The sequence below is a fragment of the Maniola hyperantus genome, chromosome 3, assembly GCF_902806685.2.
Source record: "Maniola hyperantus chromosome 3, iAphHyp1.2, whole genome shotgun sequence".
Classification (NCBI taxonomy): Eukaryota; Metazoa; Arthropoda; class Insecta; order Lepidoptera; family Nymphalidae; genus Maniola; species Maniola hyperantus.
Genome location: NC_048538.1, coordinates 16,733,081 through 16,749,821, shown reverse-complemented (window position 1 = coordinate 16,749,821; position 16,741 = coordinate 16,733,081). Strand labels below are relative to the sequence as shown.

Genomic DNA, 16,741 nt, shown 5'->3' with positions numbered 1-16,741 from the left:
CTCTGCGAGTTAAATCTCGGATTTTCAAAAATATTTTATTTATCGAGGGCTTGAGCCCTTCACGGCCTCTCACGCGTGCTCGTGTGTCGTAGTCTCCTTGCCGTCGCGTCACGAGCAGAGGTCCTATGAAAAGGACCCCGGATAGGTTTATAGATAGACCATTTTATGAACTCTACGTGATTTGCGCTGAAACTTTACTTAACTGAACTTTTGTGAATCCACACCATCAGTACCCTTATTATAAATGCGAAAGTGTGTTTGTTTGTTGGTTTGTCCTTCAATCACGTCTCAACGGAGCAACGGATCGATGTGATTGTTTGCATGGGTATAGTTTAGAATAGAATAGAATGTTTTTTATCCATGTAAACTTTTTACAAGTGCTTATGAATAGTCAGGTAGTTTTAATTTACCACTGGTTCGTAATGCCGTTCCTACCGAGAAGAACCAGCAAGAAACTCGGCGGTTGAGACCTAGAGAGTGACATAGGCTACCTTTTTATCCCGGAAAATCAAAGAGTTCCCACGGGATTTTTAAAAAACCTAAATCCACGCGCACGAAGCCGCTGGCATCAGCTAGTACATGATACATATAGGTCAAACACATGGCTCTCCTTATGTTCGTCGCAGTCGGATAAAAAGGTAGAAAGGTACAAAAACTATTAACTAAAAGTAGAGAGCACATCAAATTAGTTTCAAGTTTGAATTTGATTTAAATCTTCTGATGCTGACTTATTTCTTGTGCAGTTTCATTTGAGTTCCTCTTGACCTTTTGAACGCAAAGCGGAGCTTTTAATGTAACTGCAAGTTGAGTTGATATTCCCCAGCACTTAAACTCCACGGAATCGTTTTATGAACTCTACGTGATTTGCGCTGAAACTTTACATAACTCAACTTTTGTGAATCCACACAATTATAATAGAAACAGCTGATATTGAGTTTTGTTAAACTTTAAGTTTTTTAATATATTAAAAGTTTGAAACTTCTTTTTAGGGTTACGTACCTCAAAAGGAAAAACGGAACCCTTATCACCTTGTTGTTTGTTTGTCTGTCGGTCGGTCTGTCAAGAAACCTACAGGGTACTTCCCGTTGACCTAGAATCATGAAATTTGGCAGATTGGTAGGTCTCATAGCAGACTTTCGGGGAAAAATCTGAAAACTATGAATTTGTGGTTACATCACGAAAAAAATATTAAAATGTGTTCATGATAAATATTAGTAATTTCAACATTCAAAGTAAGATAGGAAGTACCCTCTAGGTTCCTTGACAGACATAACAGACAACAAAGTGATCCTATAAGGGTTCCGTTTTTTCTTTTAAGGTACGGTTCACTCATCTGTGTACGGAACCCTAAAAATTATAAAGAAAAAGAAAAGAGATATACTTAGAGTAAATATTGTGGTATCACTAAATTTCAGTAAGGAAATGGATTAAGAATTTGAGCCAAAAATTATCTACGATGCGAAGAACAAGATAAAAATGAGTGGAACATAGATTTTTACACAAACACGCATAAGCTGAAACCTAAATGGAAAACAACGCTTTCGCCATTACATTATGACCTTTATTTATAGTGTTATAAGAGTGCTAAATTTATGCATCGTGTTGCTTATAGTCGACTGGCAGTCGTCCAAGGAGGGATGCTTCGGTGACTTAAGTGTTACACGGAATACTTAGGCAATAGTTTTCGATAACTTTGCCTGGAGACTTTGTCTACGAGTTACAAAGTTACAAATTACAGCAAGGTTGCATTGTTTATTCCTTTAAGTGCCGACCTCAATATTAGAACACTGGGTCAACAAATAGTCAAAATCCTGTTTAGAGTTAGTAACTAATATTAATCAAAACTTTCCCATAAAAACTTTACCACCCTCAAAAGGGAATTTTCCAAAATAACTTTTACAAGTTTTATTACTAAAAACATGCTAAAAACTAATATTCTAAATTCCGATTTCCATATCTCTAACTTCAAAAACAAAGGGCTTTCATATAAACTTCCAACCCCCAGTCGAAAAATGCTTTCTTAGTGGATACCTACTTTTTACAAAGAACACATTTCCCTCATGTCTCTATAGGACCAGCGGTTTAGGCTGTGCGTTGATATATTATAAGTCAGTCAGTCAATCAGTCAGGACTTTGAATTTTATACATACTACAGATAATTATGGTCTATGAACTGACTGATCTAACAACGAACAGCTCAAACTGCTGGAGGGATCAGGCTGAAATTTGGCATGCAGATAGCTAGACGTAAACTTTCGCTAAGAAAGGATTTTTGCAGGGGTTTGAAATTTGTGTTGTCCACGCGGGCGCATTCCCATCCATGAGCTAGTATATTATTCATAACTCAGAAAAAGCTGTGATGGCCTAGGACGTCCGCCTTCTAATCGGAGGTCGGGGGTTCGATCCCGGGCCTTCGCACGCACCTCTAAATTTCGGAGTTATGCGCGTTTTAAGTAATTAAATATCACTTGCTTTAACGGTGAAGGAAAATATCGTGAGGACACCTGCATACCTGAGAGTTCTCCATAATGTTCTCAAAGGTGTGTGAAGTCTACCAATCCGCACAAGGCCAGCCAATGCTGCTCACTCTGAGAGGAGACCCGTGCTCTGTAGTGAGCCGGCGATGGGTTGATCATGACGATGAAAAATAAGCAAAAAATACACATTTTCAACCGATTCCCGCTTTTACCTATATCAGCCAAGTCAAGTAACTTTTCTCCTCTAACGAGCTTTCCAGTTTTTTTAATGATTTAAGAACCGTGAAAGCTAAGAACAAGTTTACGAAAAAACTTTTTTGCTCGGTGGCACAAGTTTGTTGCGACTTGCGGAACTCCAAGAGATTTTTCAGTGAAACAAATTACAGATTGCTGATCAAGTTGGAGTTTGGAGAACATCTCTCACCTTTATCGTCGGTTGCTAACGAATGTACAAGTTTTGAACTCATAACCAACATATTTTTTTTTAATTTATAGACTGTGTATTAGTGCTTGTGCTACTTTATTTTTCTAGGTCACAAGAACATAGGTGAACTGTAAGTACGTGTTAGAATAAACTAAGGACAGTTACTGGACTGTAAATTAGATTTAAAAATTAATCATAAGTAGAAGTTTAAGCTAGAATAATATTACTTATTAGCCCATAGGCTAGATGGTAGTAGCAATAAAGCTACCATTTTATAATGGTGCTTTATGGAAAAAAAAAAAAAAAAAAAAAAAAAAAATTATAGACTAGCGCTTGGCTGCAATCAGACCTGGTGGCAAGTGATGATGCAGCCTAAGATGGAGCGCGCTTGCCTAGAAGATGCCTATTCACTCTTGTCTTGATGGTACCCCGCATATTATAATTCGGTGGGAAAACTGATGGTGGAAGGGTGTTCCAAATCTTGGCGGTTCGAATTAGAAATGAGGAGGCAAATCGCTTCGTTCGTATCCGGGGAATTTCAACTACGTACGGGTGCAGACCTTGGCGATGCCTTGCGGTACGATAGTAGAAAGGTGAAGGAGGAACCAGGTTGAAAACATAATTTAATTGGTGTTTTAAGTGGTACTAACGCCACGGTGTATTCCGTAAAGAATGATTTCTCACGTGCCATTTTAACTTTTTATGTCAACCTATCCCGTGATGTTAAGTGATTACCGCCGCCCATGAACATTTGCAGCACCAGAGAAACTGTTGATGAGTTGCCGGCCGTTCAGGAATTTGTTGGTCCGCCCCTTGAATAACCCCATGTTGTAATCTAGCGGGAACACCGCCGATGGGAGGTGAATCAACAACTTGGTCGAAGTCCTGTTTCAAGTTTGTGTAGTAACTAAGATCGGTAGTAATAATATGACTAATTGCCGTACTCAGAGTCGCTTAATCGTTACCTAAGTTCAGTTAAAAAAAGACAGAGCTATTAAATATCTCTCACATAAATCTTTAGTAACGATTAGCGACTCTGAGTGTGGCAGTAAGACCGGTAGCAAGTTGGAAGAGGCCTGTCTCAGATTGTTTAGTCATGTAGATGTCTTAACATCGCCGCCGCTGAAGCTAAATTCGCTCAATGTCGTTATATAGGCAATACGTTCACGAGATGCAGCCCGCTGACAGACAGACAGACGGATGGACAGAGGAGGCTTAGTAATAAGGTCCCGTTGGCACTCTTCGGGTACGGAACTCTAGGAAAGGTAAAAGAAAACCTTTCATTCATCAACACGTTCAGACTCATAACTCGACGTTCGCATCAGGTACATTTCCAAAGGTCTACAGTTTTCCTGCGACCTACATTTGCTTCGCCCGGACGTCTCGAACAATTCAAGGAGTAGTTCACGCATAAGGCCTGGTCCAGATGCGTGAAAAGTCGCATCCACTGTGTTATTCACGAATCTGTAATGCGTAACTTTGATGTAGTACAACGCAAATTTTTGTATTGGAGCACTACACCTAAAACTGGGTACTCACTATATTGTGCTCGTATTAGCGCTTTAACTTAATATATTTTTTGTTTTCAAGGTTCTTATAATTTACATATAAATTATATTATAAATACGTTTTTGTTAGGGTCCGTTGTTGAACCCGTCCGCGTGGACTACACAATTTTCAAACCCCTATTTCACCCCTGTAGGGGTTGTATTTTCAAAAATCCTTTCTTAGCGGATACCTACGTTATAATAGCTATCTGCATGCCAAAAGTCCTTTCTTAGCGGATACCTACGTTATAATAGCTATCTGCATGCCAAATTTCAGCCCGATCCGTCCAGTACTTTCAGCTATGCGTTGATAGATTAGTCAGTCAGTAAGTCAGTCAGTCAGTCAGTCAGTCAGTCAGTCACCGATATTTAGATAAAGACAAGTGTTTTATCCAAATAAGCTTTATAAAAATGCTTTACAGATCACTTTACACTTATCTGGACGTACCTTTAAGTGAAAGGTCCGAAGCCTTCTAATAAAACGGAACAGTTCTTGAAGGGGAGACGTCAAAACAGCCTAATGGAATTAGTTAGGTAGTCTTTGAAGAACTGTGGGAAGCAACTTCGGATGGGCGATTACATAGGAAACGTCGGCGTGCCCAATTTACATACAATTACTGCAATTCGACTTTATCTGTAACTTTCTTAGAACTCCTGTTAAAGGTCCAATATCCTTGACTTTTGCTCAGTTTTGTTAAGCGTATTTTGGTAAATGACGTAGCCATTTTTAGGGTTCCGTACCTCAAAAGGAAAAACGGAACCCTTATAGGATCACTTTGTTGTCTGTCTGTCTGTCTGTCAGTCAAGAAACCTACAGGGTACTTCCCGTTGACCTAGAATCATGAAATCTTATAGCTGACATTTGGGGAAAAATCTGAAACCGTGAATTTAGGGTTAGATCACACAAAAAAATTAAATTGTGGTCATGGACTAATAATTCGTGTTTTCAACTTTCGAAGTGAGATAACTATATCAAGTGAGGTATCATATGGAAGGTCTTCACTTGTAAATTCTAAAACAGATTTTTATTTATTTTTATGCATCATAGTTTTTGAATTATCGTGCAAAATGTCGAAAAAATACGACTGTAGTACGGAACCCTCATTGCGCGAGCCTTCGCACTTGGCCGGTTTTTGTAATCTGTTAGACAGATACCAAAAACACTTTCGCATTTATAATATAGGTAGATGGGTAGTGATGTTGTATTTATTATTATCACATTTAAAAATTATGGCAGAACCCCATACTAACTCATTCCTTCATTATTTATTCCGTGAAACCGACTGATAAATTTAATTTTCATATTAAAAAAAATTAGAATAATATAGCGTTCATCGATGCATTAAAAAAATCCTAATCGAAAAAGCCTACTACAAAATAAATGACTATTTACTTAACGATTAATAATCACTGTCTCCCTGCTAAAATTGCTGTGCCCCAACGGGCTTTCAATATTGTAAATATAAAAATAATTATAATTTGTCTGGCCATTCAACGAGGTAACGCTGCCAGCGTGGTTTAGATGATATTTTCGATCTGTAATTTTTATGTTCTAGAATAAGTTTGGTATTTTTGTTTATTGTATTCTCTTGATTCTTGGATTATGATAATTAAATACTTAAATTTAAAATAAATTGTTTAAGTATAAATTTATATAATCAACTAGCTGCCCCGGCGCACTTCGTACCGCCTAACAGTCGATTCTTTATTAGGATTTTTTTTTAATTTTTCTCTCCGTAAGAATCATCCCCGTACTTCAAGGAATATTATAATAAATGAATTAGCGAAATCGGTTCTCGAGATTTGCGATCAGCAACACATTTTGCGATTCATTTTTATATATTGAGATATATATATATTGAGAGATATTGGAATGCATGAATAATAAATGAAAAATGAAAATGAAAATTTAACATTCAGCGACTCCACTCTCTATTGTTCGACCGGTTAACGTGATTTCACAAAATGGTGCAATTGTATCATTCGTCCGATCTCAGCTCTTTGCTTCTCCTTAATTAATCCTATCTGTTAGCAATTATCGTCTGCCGATGAGTGACAATGTTCAATCAGTGAATTAATGAACGGACTCGTAAAGATGTCTGTCTCTAAGCTAAGCTGATTGTTAGCTCCATGGTCTGTCTTATGTCTACACATAGGACAGAGCTGCTAGCAACTAGCTTGTAGGAGTTGGAAATTAAAAGTTGTATAAGCCACCAACCTCTTATGCTTGCCAATTTAATTTGTTAGGTTTTAATTTATTTATTTCACTTGCATAGAGCCAAAATTGTACTCAAACATTTAGACACACACACACAAACAACACACGCAGACACACACGTACCAATTTCAACACTACGGCAAGGTAAATAAAGTTGAGTTTAAAGGGAATTAAAAAGACTCGCCTTCACTCCTCCCCGTTGGTATGCGTCAGCGAAAAACGTAGCTTTACTGTAAGATTGCTGAACTATGATTAGGCTACACGCTCGCTTTAGTATGTGCCTACAGTCCGCGACAGGTCGAGATGGCAACCAGCGTATGAGACGGGGGGACGCCCCGCAAACCCACACGTCACCCGCGCTCGCCCGCACCAGGTTAGCGCGGGAGCTATGCGGGTGTGCGGGGCGTTTCCTCCCCGATAGCCATATCGACCTGTCGCGCACTATAGTGATTTCAATTTAGTTTCAAGTTTCAACAACATAGAGTTGGTTTATTTATGTTTAGCATATTAATATATTATTCGTATGTTATTTAAATTCAGCACACTAAGTTCTTACCTAGTGTTTATCTATATTTATGTAGAACGGATTAGATAATTGTTTACGTTGTTTCTGTTTGTATTGTAAATAATTGTGTAGGTTGATATGGAATTCAGTGGGCTTCGATTTATATGTTTGTAGGTTTTAGGTCATCATCATCATCATCATTTTCAACCGATAAACGTATATCGATCATTGACCAAACACCCGCCTAAATTTAAATTTTTTGTACTCCATATTAATTATCGATGGATCCAATTGGATGGCTGCGTCGCCCGTAACACAGGTTTACCTAGCACGGACGCCAAAGCACTCAGGTTATCATATCTATTGTTTCTACCTTTTTTATGTGTACTAGTTTTAGGAGTCTTTGTCTTGTACAACATTTTGAATAAATAAATATATATATATATTATATTCTCCAGGTCTTAAATTATACCTAAGCATACAAAAAATTCAGGTCAATCCGTTGCTCTGTTGATTGAAGGGCAAACCAACAAACAAAATTTTATAATATGGGTAGTTACATAAATCTACTTAATTATATAAAAGGAAAGCTGCCTGACTGACTGATTGACTGACGAACTGAACGCACAGCTCAAACTACAGGAGGACGGGTCGTGCTGAAAGGCATGCCGATAGCTATTGACGTACAAATCCGCCAAGAAAGGGTTCCATGAAAATTCAAAAAAAAAAATTAAACTCCTGGGGGGTTTAAATATTTTTTTTAATAGAGATAGCAAGCAAACGAGCAGGCGGGTCACCTGATGTTAAGTGATTACCGCCGCCCATGGACATTTGCAGCACCAGAGAAACCGCCGATGCGTTGCCGGCCTTTTAGGAATTTGTTGGTCTGCCCCTTTAATAACCCAATGTTGTAATCTAAAGGGAACATCGCCGAAGGGAGTTGATTCCACAGTTTGCATGTGCGTGGAAAAAAGGATCTGGCACAACATTTGTGTAGTCCACGCGGACGAAGTCGCAGGAATAAGGATAATCGTCATAGGTCCGTCTGTCGTGTCTGTCAAGAAAACCTATAGGGTACTTCCCGTTGACCTAGAATTATGAAATTTGACAGGTAGGTAGGTCTTATAGCACAAGTAAAGGAATAAATCTGAAAAGCGAGAATTTGTGGTTACATCACATAAAGAAAATTAGTTACTCCAGTCTCTACTCATGACGTATTTTCGATTTTCAAAGTAAGATTAATATACCAAGTGGAATATCATATGAAAGGGCTTTATCTGTACATTCGAAAACAGTTTTTTTATGCACAATACTTTTAGATTTATCGTGCAAAATGTCGAAAAATATATCCGAGTATGGAACCATCAGTGCGCAAGTCTGATGCGCACTTGGCCGGTTTTTTTTTTGGACTAGCGCTAGGCTGCAATCAGACCTGTTGGCAAGTGATGATGGAGCCTAAGATAAAAGCTGCTTTCTTAGAAGATGCGTATTGACTCTTGCGTATGCGAGATGCTTTACGCGCAAATGCTTTGGGAATAACACGCAAGCAATATAGGTACTACGCACGGCATATAGGACGTTTCAAAGGCAAACTAACTATGAAGTTGTGATAAAGTTACGTGTTTTAAAGCTACGAGTATGTTCATTGAACACTCAGTTGTTTCAATCAAACAAATGGGCGGTGTGGAGAGTGCGCTAAATTGCAGCGCCTCAGCGCCTCGGTATAAATGCTCTGTGGACAGGGCTGTCTCTGACAAATGGATGAAGTTAGCTACGAGCTAGAGTCCTTACAAAATATGGAGACTGCTGTACTGTACGGGAATCAAAACGATTCAACACGTTGTGCAATCTATCACCCTTAACTCAACTTAAGAGGTATATAAGTCGCTCTGCGTGCAAGCGCTTTGCGAATAACGTGCAAGCGATGTACTACTCATGGCATATAGGATGCTTTCACCGCAAAGACCGTGATACAAGTTACGTGTTTTAAAGCTACGTCCATTGAATATTCAGCTGTTTCAATCAAACAAATGGGCGGTGTGGAGAGTGCGCTAAATTGCAGCGCCTCAGCGCCTCGGTATAAATGCTCTGTGGACAGGGCTGTCTCTGACAAATGAATGGGGTTAGCCATGAGCTAGAGTCCTTACAAAATATGGAGACTGCTGTACTGTACGGGAATTAAAACGATTCGACACGTTGTGCAATCTATCACCCTTAACTCAACTTAAGAGGTATATAAGTCGCTCTGCGTGCAAGCGCTTTGCGAAAAACGTGCAAGCGATGTACTACGCACGGCATATAGTATGTTTTACCGTAAACTAACTATGAAGTCGTGTTTTAAAGCTACGTCCAATGAATATTCGTCTGTTTCAATCAAACAAATGGGTGGTGTGGAGAGTGCGCTAAATTGCAGCGCCTCAGCGCCTCAGTATAAATGATCTGTGGACAGGTTAGCCACGAGCTGGAGTCTCTACGGAATACGGAGACTGCAGTAACCATGCAAAGCTGTGCAGAAATTTTCCTTTAGCCAAGTCAAGCGGTAAATAAGACGCTTTTACGCACTAACGCTTTGCGCAAAATGTGCAAACAATGTACTACACACGGTATATAGTACGTTTTACCGTAAACTAACTATGAAGCCGTGTTTTAAAGCTACGTCCATTGAATATTCAGCTGTTTCAATCAAACAAATGGGCGGTGTGGAGAGTGCGCTAAATTGCAGCGCCTCAGCGCCTCGGTATAAATGCTCTGTGGACAGGGCTGTCTCTGACAAATGGATGAAGTTAGCCACGAGCTAGAGTCCTTACAAAATATGGAGACTGCTGTACTGTACGGGAATTAAAACGATTCGACACGTTGTGAAATCTATCTATATATTCTTTTAGCCAAGTCAAGCGGTAAATAAGACGCTTTACGCGCTAATGCTAATGCGCAAGCAATGTACTACGCACGGTATATAGTATGTTTTACCGTAAACTAACTATGAAGTCGTGTTTTAAAGCTACGTCCATTGAATATTCAGCTGTTTCAATCAAACAAATGGGCGGTGTGGAGAGTGCGCTAAATTGCAGCGCCTCAGCGCATCGGTATAAATGCTCTGTGGACAGGGCTGTCTCTGACAAATGGATAAAGTTAGCTACGAGCTAGAGTCCTTACAAAATATGGAGACTGCTGTACTGTACGGGAATTAAAACGGTTCGACACTTTGTGCAATCTATCACCCTTAACTCAACTTAAGAGGTAAATAAGTCGCTTTACGTGCAAGTGCTTTGCGAAAAACGTGCAAGCGATGTGCTACACATGGCATATAGGATGCTTTTACCGCAAATACCATGATACAAGTTTCGTGTTTTAAAGCTACGTCCAATGAATATTCGACTGTTTCAATCAAACAAATGGGCGGTGTGGAGAGTGCGCTAAATTGCAGCGCCTCAGCGCCTCGGTATAAATGCTCTGTGGACAGGGCTGTCTCTGACAAATGGATGAAGTTAGCTACGAGCTAGAGTCCTTACAAAATATGGAGACCGCTGTACTGTACGGGAATTAAAACAATTCGACACGTTGAGCAATCTATCACCCTTAACTCAACTTAAGAGGTAAATAAGTCGCTTTGCGTGCAAGCGCTTTGCGAAAAACGTGAAAGCGATGTACTACGCATGGCATATAGGATGCTTTTACCGCAAAGACCGTGATATAAGTTACGTGTTTTAAAGCTACGTCCAATGAATATTCGACTGTTTCAATCAAACAAATGGGTGGTGTGGAGAGTGCGCTAAATTGCAGCGCCTCAGCGCCTCAGTATAAATGATCTGTGGACAGGTTAGCCACGAGCTGGAGTCCCTACGGAATACGGAGACTGCAGTAACCACGCAAAGCTGTGCAGAAATCTTCCTTTAGCCAAGTCAAGCGGTAAATAAGACGCTTTTACGCACTAACGCTTTGCGAAAAATGTGCAAACAATGTACTACGCACGGTATATAGTACGTTTTACCGTAAACTAACTATGAAGCCGTGTTTAAAGCTACGTCCATTGAATATTCAGCTGTTTCAATCAAACAAATGGGCGGTCTGGAGAGTGCGCTAAATTGCAGCGCCTCAGCGCCTCGGTATAAATGCTCTGTGGACAGGGCTGTCTCTGACAAATGGATGAAGTTAGCCACGAGCTAGAGTCCTTACAAAATATGGAGACTGCTGTACTGTACGGGAATTAAAACGATTCGACACGTTGTGCAATCTATCTATATCTTCTTTTAGCCAAGTCAAGCGGTAAATAAGACGCTTTACGCGCTAATGCTAATGCGCAAGCAATGTACTACGCACGGTATATAGTATGTTTTACCGTAAACTAACTATGAAGTCGTGTTTTAAAGCTACGTCCATTGAATATTTAGCTGTTTCAATCAAACAAATGGGCGGTGTGGAGAGTGCGCTAAATTGCAGCGCCTCAGCGCCTCGGTACAAATGCTCTGTGGACAGGGCTGTCTCTGACAAATGGATGAAGTTAGCCACGAGCTAGAGTCCTTACAAAATATGGAGACTGCTGTACTGTACGGGAATTAAAACGATTCGACACGTTGTGCAATCTATCTATATCTTCTTTTAGCCAAGTCAAGCGGTAAATAAGACGCTTTACGCGCTAATGCTAATGCGCAAGCAATGTACTACGCACGGTATATAGTATGTTTTACCGTAAACTAACTATGAAGTCGTGTTTTAAAGCTACGTACATTGAATATTTAGCTGTTTCAATCAAACAAATGGGCGGTCTGGAGAGTGCGCTAAATTGCAGCGCCTCAGCGCCTCGGTATAAATGCTCTGTGGACAGGGCTGTCTCTGACAAATGGATGAGGTTAGCCACGAGCTAGAGCAAAATACGGAGACTGCAGTAGCCGTGCAGAAACTAAAACGATTTGACACATAGAGGCTAGGTTGCCATCTAAAATTCTGTCCACCAGCCATTTTATTAATTTGACAACCTCCCTGGCGCAGTGATGAGTGCTGTTGTCTTATCAGTGGGAAGTTCCGGGTTCGATTCCCGGCAGGGGAAACTTGGAATTCTATAATTTCTAAATTTTCTCTGGTCTGGTCTGGTGGGAGACTTAGGCCGTGACTAGTTACCACTCTACTGGCTAAGCCGTGCCGCGAAGCAATTTAGCGTTCCGGTACGATGTCGTGTCTGCCAAACCACACTGGGCCAGCGCGGCGTACTGTGGCCGAAACTCTTCTAATTCTGAAAGGAGACCCGTACTCAGTAGTGGCCCGGTCATAGGTTGATAGATGTTCGAGTACAAAGTATCTAATTTCGGTATAACTACTCGTAACGTATACACGCCACAAGATAAAGGAGTGGCTATATCAGCGACATGACTGGCTTGTTCCCGCTTCGCGCTAATCTCCACAATGACGCGGCCACATCGGAGATGCTACAATGGATAACTGCACAGTCAGCGACAAGGTTTTTTTGTTTGAGGTCAGAGGGAGGTCCGTTTAATGAGTTCCACACACTCGATATATTATTTCTGTTATATTGGGAAGTTTAATTACATGATTAGTCGAATTTGCGGAACAATCCTCAGATGTTGTATATAAAAATTGTGCTTGTCGCTGGTCAATATGTATTTTTTGGTTATGGTAAATTGTATAAGTCCCGCAAATTGCTAATGCGCGTGGTCGCCATTTTAGTGACGTCAGCACTAGACTGAAGTTTTGAGCTGATGGTATATTTTTATTTCAGCTTTCAAAATGACGTCATTTCGATGTTAATGAGACATGGTTCCAGCGCAATAGCAATTTGCGGGACTAATAGAGCATAATGTATGTATGTATGTATCCCACAAAATTTTTCCAAGGGCACTTGGGTTTCCACTCGCTCAAAACCCGAAGAGACTGCGACCAAATTGGTACAATTTGCAAGATTCTTAGGGGTGTGATCGACTGCTCTGAACTGCACAACAAGCTCTGCTGCGTTTATGCACCCTTGTTACATATCCTAACGATAACCTAGTTCAAATCACTTACGCAGAAAACCATCTTTGAAGGCTAACTCACTAGGTCATGAGTCCAGCGCTTCGTCAGCAAGAAACTACCTCATTGCCATACGTGACTCCGCAACTAATTGGGATTTAGCGACATTTTAACATTAAGGTATTTAAACCAAGTGAGAGATGTGAAGAGGGGCAGTCTGTCGTCACACCTCGACGCAGTCTCTTAGTTAGGTTAGATTAGATTTGATTTAGGTCGTCACTATGTGAAACTCTGCATCTAACCTCGGTGCAGAGCGCAGACGTTAGGTTATGTTAAAATGTAAAGATTTAAGAATATAAATTTAGTAAAAGCCTATATTCGTTTCCTTCAAAAATCCTTCTGGTTGCCGCTTACGTCTCCCTCTAATTACAGCTACCTCCGCCACCGCTCGAAATTTTTCGTAAGTCCGTTTAGTAGCACGATAGCGCGCTGCAGGTCACCCATACCGCACACTTTGGCCATCTACTCGTGTGCTTTGGCTGCGCTCAACGCGCTGCTGAAGGAGTCCCCTCGCCGTGACATTTGCTGACATATGGGCTGACCTCATGGGTCAGATCAGCACTTTTGTGAAAATTTATAATTTTGCTTTTTAACATGACTTTATTATTAATTGTAATTTTAACATTTTTTTCTAATTAAATAATAAATAAATAAATAATAATAATATTAAACATAGATGTATAAACGTTTTGGAGAGGCAGCTCGGGAACTTCAAAAAACACCTTAATTCACTATCATACTGCATCCTTTTCTTTTCAATACATTATTTTGCAAGAGAGAGTGCCCTATAATAGGCCGACTCATAGAACACGGTACCTATAGTCGACCTTATTAGCAGTGGCGTGCAGGTCATAGAGGCATAAATGCACTGCTTACCCCAATTGTAATAGCTCAATGCAAATTTTACATTATGACCTGCCAGTAAACAGGTTCTCCTAACTAATGCCTACCCTGGCTTCAAACCCTGTGCACGCCACTGCTTATTAGCTAGCAGCAGTACTCACCTCCGGACGCGGCTAGCAGGCCGTGCGTGCGCAGCAACGCCAGCAGCAACAGCAGCAACGGGCGGCGCCGCATGCCGCGCGACACCGCGCCCGCGCACCGCCCCCGCTCGCCCCCGGGCTCGCCTTCACCTGGGGACAACACACACATTTGACTAAAGATGCCTACAGATTTATGGCATCCTCACTACAGAGTACGGGTCTCCTCTCAGAGTGAGAAGGGTTTTGGCCATAGTCTACCACGCTGGCCATGTACGGATTGGTAGACTTCTTTTTTTATTTATTTATTCAGATACAAGTTAGCCCTTGACTGCAATCTCATCTGGTGGTAAGTGATGATGCAGTCTAAGATGATAGCGGGCTAACCTGGAAGGGGTATGGCAGTTTTTATTAAACCCATACCCCTTTGGTTTCTACACGGCATCGTACCGGAACGCTAAATCGCTTGGCGGCACGGCTTTGCCGGTAGGGTGGTAACTAGCCACGGCCGAAGCCTCCCACCAGACCAGACCCGAAATTTAGAAATTATAAAATTCCAAACCCCTGCCAGGAATCGAACCCGGGACCTCCCACTATTAAGACCACAGCGCTCACCACTGCGCCAGGGAGGTCGTCAAAAAACTTCACACACCTTTGAGTACATTATGGAGAACTCTCAGGCATGCAGGTTTCCTTGCGATATTTTCCTTCACCGTTAAAGCAAGGGATATTTAATTACTTAAAAAGCACATAACTTCGAAAAGTTAGAGGTGCGTGCCCGGGATCGAACCACCGATTAGAAGGCGGACGTCCTAACCACTAGGCCATCACAGTTTTTCACAGGTGTTCACAGTACGCACAATTATACAATAACTATAGATCTTTTTGTTCATTTCGTCACAATATTATATTTATAAAAATGTTTGTATACGTCGAGTAAAGTATAAAGTGGGATTAGAACTAACGACCGCCGCTGTAAAATGCAGATATACTGAGTCTATTGTACCTTAGCTTCATTTAAAATGGTTTTAGCGTTTTCTTTACTGCAAGAATGAATCTGACTGCATTTACTCGAAAATGCTTCTAGTTTACTGCATTGAAAACAAATTTCTGTCTGAATAATAAAATGGAGTTTATTTTTAACCGCTGGAAATAAATATTTAAATGCGAACAACCGGGTTTTAAATTTCTAAATAAAATACCTACCTTAGAGTATTTTCTTGCTAAGCGCTTGATAGCTTAATGGTTAAGGCATCGGCCTTCTATTCGGGAAGTCGGGTGTTCGATCTCGGCCATGAATTCGAACGGATGAAGTCGCGGGCATCAGCTAGTAGGTATATTAGGAATACTTTATGAGACGGTTAAGGCTTTATAGGCTCAAGTAAAAGCTATTACAGTCTAAAACTATTCAAGTTTCGTAGGTATTTAAATCTAATTACAGCATTAAAGACAGGCCGGAGTGCTTTTGTCCTTGAATGAATAGACGACCTCTTGCCGTGCAGTTGACAGATCTGTACCAGCCGCCATATTGAAACGTTGAGAAATCGATGAGGTGTTTAATGAACCGACAACTTTCTTAATTTATGTATTTGTATTATAATCAGATCAGAAGCTGTGATAGCCTAGTGGTTAGGACGTCCGCCTCCTAACCAGAGGTCTAACTTTTTGGAGTTACGTGCGTAATTAAATAAATAAAAAAAATAAAAAAAAAAATAAGTAGCTAAATATCGGTTGCTTTAGCGGTGCAGGAAATACATCGTAAAGAAACCTGCATGCCTGAGAGTTCTCCACAATGTTCTCGGCAGTGTCTGAAGTCTACCAATCCACACTTGGCCAACGTGGTGGACTATGGCCAAACCCTTCTTTCTCATTTTGAGAGGAGACCCGTGCTCTGTGGCCACGCCGGCCAAGCGCGGATTAGCAGACTTTACACACCTTTGAGAACATTATGAAGAACTCTCAGGCATGCAGAAATCCTCACGATATTTTCCTTCACCGTTTTTCCCGTGAAATTTGTGTAGTCCATGTGGACGACGTCGCGAGCGTAAGCTAGCCAATAATAAGCTAATTGGTACCAGCTCGAAAAATATTATTATAGAACTACATAAAATATATTCGGTAATAAATTAAATTATTTTTTACTTTTTAGCTTACTAGCAGTTTTATTGGTGAAGGAATTTCCTTGAGATGCTATTTAGATGAGTAGGTCCTACTCACAAAAGTTTCAATTCTAAAATCTGATACATTCAACTATACAACGGTATAAAGAAAGAATGAGCGAAAATATTTTCCATTTTATATTTTATCAGATGGACGTCCGAATTTCCTCTCTAAACAAACAGCACTCGATATTATCTGTGAAGCGCTGAAAAGCGCTTCTAATCGCGCTCAGACATCTCCGCGGGGCGGAAGGAGGCGTCCACAGCGAAGTGTACATTCATACTCGTGATAAACGAACAACGCTTACTAAGAAAAAAAGAAAAGAAAAAAAAACAGGCCAAGTGCGAGTCAGACTCGCGCACTGAGGGTTCCGTATTACAATCGTATTTTATCGACATTTTGCACG

The 16,741-nt window shown here is 40.6% G+C and overlaps 1 protein-coding gene across 16 annotated transcripts in view; it reads right to left on the bottom strand.

The window, feature by feature from the left end:
• The window catches only part of mmd (disintegrin and metalloproteinase domain-containing protein mind-meld), a 642,845-nt gene that overhangs the window by 447,316 nt on the left and 178,788 nt on the right, over positions 1-16,741 (bottom strand). For all 16 annotated transcript variants that reach the window (XM_069509480.1, XM_069509491.1, XM_069509485.1 and 13 more), the window contains one exon: positions 14,200-14,328. In XM_069509480.1, coding sequence (XP_069365581.1) covers positions 14,200-14,328 — 129 coding nt within the window. The remainder of the gene's footprint in view (positions 1-14,199; positions 14,329-16,741) is intronic.